We start from the raw sequence: 8926 nt of genomic DNA on the forward strand, positions 1-8926 counted from the left end.
TATTATATTAACAGTTAGAGACGGCTTGACCAAAAACAATAATTAGATCTATGTATTAGGTTAGAACTGCTAGAGAGCAGGCAAAGGCCACTGGCACTGGGCAAATGTGGGTTTCCCAAGTCATCTGTATATCTCAGAACACAGGTTTTATGGGAGATCTTCAGCTTGTTGCTGATCATTACCTTGCTGGATCACTTGAGTCTTTAACCTTTGGATGTTTTACTGGTGCTTCAAACTGAAGGCTACACTGCTCTCCCTGGGTCCATGTTCCCTGGATTGTTACTGACCTCACCAAGCCCTATGTCTCACTATGGCCTATTACTGGATTAGATTTTGTATTCCTGTTTCACTGTTCACCTTTTGATTCCTTAACATTTATTTACATAGGGCTTAGTGCTGTACAGCTGGAAACAGCAATAAATAGAGAGTATTAACACACAAAGTAGTATGAGATCCCTACTGACCCCATGTTATGCCCAGCAAAGCTTATCTCAGGGACAGCATGGAAAGTAGGCTTTAACAGACTAGGATTCTTATATTTATCATCCCACTGTTATTACTGAACCAATGAAAGGCTAATCAAAATATTGTTTTAAAATTCTAAATATAGGATGGGTACCTCATTAATCATTATCCTTAATTCTCCAAATAGCAATTGTGTATGTTTATTGTACAAGATCCTTTTATCACAAACCCTTTATTGTTAGATGACCAAGAAAATGACACCAAAACATCCAGAGGAATGTCCACTAATCAAACCTTTTATATCATTTTCAAATAAATCTATTTCTTGAGGATAAGACCTCAAACGACCTCTACATTTGTTATCTGATAGGCTATTTGCAGCCTTCTTGGGACCCATGATCTCAGCATTTAGACACGGTGTCCTACAGTGCTGTGTGCCCGTTATATGGGCTCCGCTCGGACACAGCTGCTCTCTCTGCTAATCTTACATAGCACAGTTGAGGTATATGATGTATAGGGGAAGGGGGGGGGGGTCTCCAATGTGACCCAGAACCATTTTACACATATTAGAGAGGAAGGCTACACCTTTAACAATGCAAAAGGTGGTAATGCAGGGCACACATCCAGGAGGAGCCTGAGGGGATGCCTGGGGAGTGGGAGGACTAATCACAAGCCCCCATTTTAAGTTGGTAGACTAAATTGATTTGACAGTTCCATATTACAGAGCCAGCAGGCCTCCAGAGATACAGTTGCATGTAACAGCACACTAGGGTTGTGTTTTGAATGGAGAGGTGGCCCTGTACTACCACCTTCATACAGGTCAATAGTGTAGTTCTTAGAAACCATTCAGACCACCCTCAGGATTTGTCATGATGATCTTGGTCCACTTGCAATCATTCTAACACCACCAGCCATTAAGGCGGTCACCTATAGTTCCAGCTCCTTGGTTTCCTAAACAATTAAAGGTCACTATGCATATAAAGAAAACAGCACAAAGGCCCGTGAAGAATCTACAGAGGTGGTAGTCTGAGCAAAACAAGTTCCATATATGATGTTTAGTAAAAGCAGTAAGTAAAACAACATGGCGATCATTAGATAAAAAAATACGAATGGTCTAATATTAAAAAAGAAAATATAAAATGAAGATGACAAAAAACATTGCTGGAATGTAAAAGCCAAAAACCTTCATGTGGTAAACTAAAAAATGCTTAAAAAGATTGAATGTATCCAAAAACACGTGACAGCCAGATAGCCAATAACATGTCATTTTGAGATCCGGGTAAGTCTGAACCCACACATCTCTACTTATTAGAGAGATAAATTTAAATATATATCAATCAGGTGCATTCAGTTCAACAAAATGTGAGAGATCTGCATGCAAGAGCTTACAATCTAATGGGTAACTGTATTATTGCGGCACGTATTTACACACCATATTACATTCCCCCCCCCCTCACATATAGTTCAATGCAATCATAGAATACTACATATGGGCATTCCAGAACAGATTACAGCACAGAAGCCTCCCAAGAAGAGAAATGTATATGGAAATTCAATGAAAAAGAGTATAACATTTCCCATAAGTGACACTAAAAAAAGAATAAAATCTATAGCAGTGTATCTTGCGTTTTCAACATAGGTTCAAAAGTTAAATTATAGCGCTTTCTCAAAAAAAGAAAAAAGAAAAAAAAACACAGGCCCCTAATTTGAAGGGGAATTACCAAGTAGACGTTTCCTTTACAGAACAGTGGTGGATTTGGCTTGTCCCGTATGTGACAACTAAATTTTGTGATATTGTGTTGGGTTATAACGGGGGCATTCCATGTCAGTTCAACCAGGCGTGTTCACCACCCATCTCAGATTTTTCTGAATTTTTTTTAGTTAAGAGTATGTAAAAAAAATAAAAAAATAAAAATACTACTTATGCCAAATATCTTGACTGTCTGACAATTTGTTTACTAAAAATTGATCAATTTAGTAAATTATTTACTAATCGCAGCTTCTTTATCCAGTTTATCTGAAGTGTGAGGGTTGTTTATAAAAGGAATCACCACAAAATTTGCACCCTTATGGCAACTCTTCCTCCTGAATCCAAACCAAATCACTTTATCTGCCTTACGTTTCGAGTTACGGCAAAAATACACGTTTTTCGAAAAGACTTAAAAACGCTAGGTTCTATCAACATTAGATATCCCAAATGTTTTTAGGTGGTTAACAAAGGTATACATTATTACCAGACAATAAATCAGCATGGTACTCTGTTTCATAGTGGAGGGGGAAAAAAATCATGAAGTGGACGTTCAAATACTGTTGTACCGCATACATAATTAACACAAGAATCCATGAAATGTAAAAACTTACACATAACTTGAGTCAATCATATTATCTTTCCCTTGTTTGGAACCTGTTGTAACGGTCTGTAATTCTCCTAAAGGTGTCAGCAGACAGTGCCTTCCACTACTTCCTTGGATAGTGGGCACTTTGTTACATAGGGGACGTGAATAAAAAGAAACAAAACACTGAATGCCAGGACAACACATTTGTTGATTGATTTCGTTTCATGAAGTGTACCAGCACATAATGTTCCTCCTCATTACATTGAATGATATACCCAATGTAACAGATGTTATTGTACACTGCTGCTATGTATGTTCCAGGTTGCAGATCACTTTTACAGACGGAGCGCTCACGTGACATCGCACGTGACGCGCAAACCAGGAAGTGGTAGAACGGGACCCGTGGACGGAGGAGACCGGCGGCTGCAGGAGAAGCGCGCGGACCGAAGAAGACGGAGGACACGGACAAAGAGGACCAAGGCCTGAGTTCGTGGAAGGAAGAGATGAGGTTACCGGCGGCAGGCAGAGACCTGCCCCCGGCGGTAAGTGTGTGACACACAGCCCACAGCCCCACAACTCAGTGCCGCACACGAAAGGGGACTGACAGGCGGGACGCCGCACTGGTCAAAACCCCCCAGACACTAATTTAGGACACAGCTTCAGAGGATACATAGGCACCCACCACACCTATGGTAAAGGTGACCCTTAGGGTACACCTGACATTTACCTGAGCTGGGGTCCATTTTGGTATACCATTAGTGAGGTATACCTTGTAAAGGGTAGTCTGCAGGACACACCTGACAGTGGTTAAGGAACCATATATCATTTCAGAAGGTTGCTGACCTTATATATATATCCAATACCACAATAAATTTATGTTTAGAAACCACCATTAGACTGATCATTGCTGTAAACCCACATTTATACGAAAAATTCTTACACATCTATATATCTATAACAACACCCTATCCCGCAACATCCCCTCTTTTTCTACCTCTTGCTCTTTCATTTTTCATAATGAGCGCGCTGACCACTCCAAATTACAAATGCAGATCACTTTTGTCTACATTTTTTGTGACTGTGGTTATAGGGACACTAAAGGGGTTATGCAATTAGCCACGGTAAATTAATGCTGCTAATTGTCCCACCGGGGGCTAGCGCCAGCTTATCAGGGATTTTGTTTCACCTGCCTCAGGCAGGTGAAACCACATCCACGGAAATGGGGCTGTTTCTTAAAAAAAAAAACCACACAGGTTTAACTGAACCTGTGTGTTTTTGGGAGATAATGTATTTTTTTTTACAGGTGACCAAATTGGATTACCTGTAAATAATAATAATATGAGTGAAACATCTGGAAAAATAGCCCAATGTATTTTCACCTGTAATTGGATACCCCTCAAACTGTGGTTCCTGCTGACTTCATGTCGTCTGATGATAATCGGAATATGTGTAGTTCATCATAACTAATAGGCCGAAATTGGTGATGAGCAAGTGTTCCTACCACAGTCTTTGCTGTTTCTAGACAGCTATGCAGCTTGGGTGTGCAGTCTTGTATTTCATTTTGTGACGCGTATAAAAACTTTATGTAATGTATATATTAAGCCCAACTATACAGGTCCAAAGGTGTCAAGATGTGATGAGTTTCCACTGCTTGCAGACTGGTGCTGGTGGCTAGATGTTTACTAGCACCATCACTAAAGCAGTAAACATACTCCAATTTTAGTAATAATTCGGCTAAGTGTTTCATGAGTACCGTAATGAAGGCACGCACAGTTATGGCTACATGGTCACAGGTATCACTTATAACACACAGACTCACACAGTGTAAAGCGTCTTAAAATCATCTTGATAAAAAACAGATGTAGCCACGCTAATCGTTGACTTGCGGCAAGTGTGGCCGCAAATGCACACATCTGCACGCCAATGGAAGCCTAGGGAGCAAACGCCGGCTGTGATCAGTCGCAGCACAGCGCATTCGCACTGTGCGCTATCTGTATACAGCAAACGGGTGAAGTGCTGCTTGTGAAGTGTCCCAGTGAAATCCTTGAATTGCATCCTGACAAATTAATAATTTTCTGCAAAATCTAGTAACACAATAGCTTCAGTTTCTGGGCGAATGTTTCCTTCAGCTGGCGTAGGTATTCAGCCTGCGACTGCTGTATACAGGTGGGCTTTTGCCTCATCAAAAGCACTACAAACAACTTCACAGAATTGTTCCACACTACTAGTGACTGTAACCAATTTACTTTGGTCAGTGTGGACCCACTGCTTATAAACAATTGTGTCCTCATCATCCATGTCACTATCATGAAAAGGTTTTTCAACTATTTTCTTAAGTGCTTCCAGACCTGGGCGTTTATCACATTGATGATGCATACAAGTTTTTGAGGCTGAAGAACAAACAAGGATTTCAGTTAGGTCTTTGTAGTCCATCTTTAATGGTAGAGCAGCAACCAACAATTTAATAATAATTTTCGTTTTGGTGAGTTTCGCAAACACACACAGAATGCATACCTCTTGCAGCAACGCTAACTAACAGACCATGTAAATCTCAAGGAACACATCTTAGACAATCCAACTTGAATGTCTGGCAAACTGGATTTGAAAGCAAGATAAAGTTCTTTCAAGTTTACTTGGAGTAGCCTTTTCTGGTTGTGAATTCCTTTTCCTCCTGGAACTTTTACAGAAACAGGACTTTCTTTTCAGGGTACATCCGAGAATGTTCATCATCTTCGTAAAACTGGTATCCGTTCAGATGATCGACCATGTTATGGTCGACAGTCATTAGGTCGACCACTATTGGTCGACATTGACATGGTTGACATGGACGGCACGTGAAAGGTCGACACATGAAAAGGTCGACATGAGTTTTTTTACTTTTTTTCTTTTGGGGAAATTTTCCATACTGTACGATCCACGTGGACTACGATTGGAACGGTAATCTGTGCTGAGCGAAGCGATAGCGGAGCGAAGGCAACATGCCCGAAGCATGGCGAGCGAAGCGAGCCATGCGAGGGGACGCGGTGCACTAATTGGGGTTCCCAGTCACTTTACGCAGAAAATTACACCAAAAAAAAAACAAAAAACAAAAAAACCTCATGTTGACCGTTTCATGTGTCGACCATGTGTCCATGTCGACCTAATGACTGTCGACCATAACATGGTCGACCATTCATACCAAAACCCGTAAAACTGTGTACCTGATGAATGATTTGTACAGGAAGGGCTTTCCCTCTATATTTTTCAGGTTCTGCCAGTATTCCATGGGTTTCTTAAAGTTTTCTTAATTGTTTTACTATGTATTCTGTGACATTAAATAAGTTAGGGACTCAAGTTATGTTTAAGTTTGTAAAATTCCATGATTTCTTATGTTAATTATGTATGCGGTACAACAGTAATTGAAAATCAACCTAATTATATTTTTTTCTCCACTATGAAACAGTGTACCATGCATGCTGCTTTTTTTGTCTGGTAATAATGTACACCTTTGTTAAGCATTTAAAAAAATTTGGGATATCTAATGTTGATTGAACCTAGCGTTTTTAAGTCTTCTTGAAAAACGTGCGTTTTTGTCGTAACTCGAACCGTAAAGCAGATAAAGTAATTTAGTGTGGATTTCTGGATTTGGGAGGAAGAGTGACCTTAGGGGTCCTAATTTCATGGTGATTCCTTAAAAAACACCCGTGATACCTCAAATAAAACTGAATAAAGAAGCATCGATGAGTAAATAATTTAATAAATTGAAAAATCAACATTTAATAAACAAATTTTCAGACAGTGGAGATATTTGGCAGAAAGTTGTTTTGACATGCTCTCTTAACTAAAAAAAAATTGGAAAAATCTGAGATAGGTGGTGGACATTTAATATATTTTGGGGGGGGGGGGGGCGGGGGGAAATTATTTGATGTGGAATGACCCAATGTAGGAAAGTCTAACATATTACATCCTTTTTTTTTTTTTTTACTTCCTCCTGTTTTGACACTACTTTTGTTTTCACAAAAATTGATGTGTTAAAGCTTGTTCAAATGCCTCGTATGCGACAGTGGCTTGGCCCAATAGTGGCATACAGACAAATTACTTGCAAACGCTTTTCTATTAATGGCACTCAGTGGATCACCATGCCTATAGTTTAGTAGGCAGGGGATCATTGAAAAGAAACTGAGAAACTCTTCAGGATTACAAAACGGTCACTCGTCTTACGCCAGATCAAACCTTTCATAGTACTGCGCAATTTTCCTCTGCATGTTTCTAGGAATATATCCTTAAACAAACAGATTACAAAAGCCTTACATAGTGATATAATACAATATGAAAACCATTTCTAATATTCAAGGTGCACTTAAGGGCTCTTGTCATAACATCATCCCATTATGTTGTCATATATTACAAAGAGTAATACTACTAATGTAATCAAGTTAGCATAGGCCTCATATCATGCAAGTTCCAAATAGCAATCGATAATCCCGGTCATATCAACAAAATGAACGTGCAATTCTATCACAAGAAGCATTTTCCAAAGTATTTTTGGAATTTCAAGGGTGACAGCCAGAGGGAAGTTCCTTTGACACATACTTAGTACAGACAAGCATGCCCTGGAAAAAAAACTGGTGCGCTCATAAGCAAGTTAACAGTATAAAGAGTACTTACATAACTAGCATGGCTGAAGAAATGGCATATATTGTGCAAATAGAGTAAGGCAGAACTGGGCAGATTAAAGACATTTTATCACTGATTCTCCCCACCTACCCACAAGGGGGGAAAAAACAAAACAATGTATTGCTGAAATGTTTTGTGAACATGGCGAGGGGGCATGCAGCACTAAGAGCGGCGTAGATTCTACACGGAAGCAGGTCGCCAAGAAACTTAGAACAGACACATTTGTTAGAATTTGGGCGCATACTATACATATTATAAATTGCAACGGTCCAAACCCCTGGGAACAATACAGCAACTCAGCTAAATATCTTGCTATTATTTCTCAGCACTGGCTGTATGCATTTTACTAATATGTAGCATCATTACAAATCCTACCCATCATGGATGTTACATCTTGATACTTTGCTGCTGTTGGAGTCAGTTGCAGAGCCTATAGTTACAGGGGAATGTGATGTATCTGTGTACTATACTATGCAGAGAGATATATGTATATATGTTGTTAAACCACCCCTTCCCCATAGGCAGCACTGGCTGTATACACAGACAGTAATGCCCATACACAGACACCATCCTACAGGTATACACTATCATACATGTGCAAGTCCCACTGACAATGCCCCACATGCTGCACCCAGACAACAACAACAGGCAGCGTGATGTGACCTGTCCCCGGACACTTACTTTACCCTGGAGCCCATTGTCTCCGGTGTCCGGTGTCCGGTGTCCGGGGTGCTCTCCCTCACTCACAGAGCACCATGGTCACGGAGCCGCGAACCAGCCGCACTGGCTGCTGGGAGTTGTAGTTCATTCAACGCAGCTAGACTCACAGCGAGAGCGAGCATGAACTACAGCTCCCACCGTGCAACGGGCGTCTGGCAGGCTGTGGCTCAGCCCATGGCGCAGTGCGCAGGGAGACAGGGCCTGTCACAGTCTGGGAGTGACCGGGGCCCGGAGACACCCCGTGACTGGGCCATTAGGGCTCATGTCCGAGGCTTGGCCAATGGGCGTGCGGGAGGGAGAATATAAACTACTGCGGCCGGCTGACACGAATCTGTGAGGGGAGGAGGGAAGGGAGTAACGCTGGATGGTATGGGGCAGGGTTTCCTGAACTAGGTCCTCCGTGCTCCAGGTACCTCAACAGTCCAGGTTTTAAGATTATGCTTGCTTCAGCACAGTTGGTTGAATAAAAAATAACTCATGCACTGATCAAGTCACCTGTCTTCAAGGTTGAATATCCTGAAACATGGACTGTTATGGTGTCTGGAGGACCTCTAGAATGGGGAATGCTGCTAGATGTGTTTGTTATTGGGAGCAGGAAGGAGAGACATATGGGCTGTGTCAGCACTAGGGTTTACCTAGAAGTTAATTAATGAGGATTACATTACCTCTCCCAAATTGGGGACTGTCATTAGGAAGCATAGATATCTGGTAAAAAATGTTGGGGCTGATTATGAGTTTGAAGCCAAGCA

The 8926-nt window shown here is 41.1% G+C and overlaps 1 protein-coding gene across 4 annotated transcripts in view; it reads right to left on the reverse strand.

The window, feature by feature from the left end:
- DENND1A (DENN domain containing 1A) overlaps nucleotides 1-8419 on the reverse strand; it is a 1299692-nt gene extending 1291273 nt beyond the window's left edge. For 2 of the 4 annotated variants that reach the window (XM_063936849.1, XM_063936850.1), the window contains exon 1: nucleotides 8139-8418. In XM_063936849.1, the coding sequence (XP_063792919.1) occupies nucleotides 8139-8155 (17 nt within the window). In that variant the 5' untranslated portion in view covers nucleotides 8156-8418. Of the gene's footprint in view, nucleotides 1-8138 lie in introns of all 4 variants that reach the window. The other 2 variants (XM_063936848.1, XM_063936851.1) reach the window with 2 other exon arrangements.
- Nucleotides 8420-8926: the final 507 nt, after the last annotated feature.

The sequence above is a fragment of the Pseudophryne corroboree genome, chromosome 8, assembly GCF_028390025.1.
Source record: "Pseudophryne corroboree isolate aPseCor3 chromosome 8, aPseCor3.hap2, whole genome shotgun sequence".
Taxonomy (NCBI): domain Eukaryota; kingdom Metazoa; phylum Chordata; class Amphibia; order Anura; family Myobatrachidae; genus Pseudophryne; species Pseudophryne corroboree.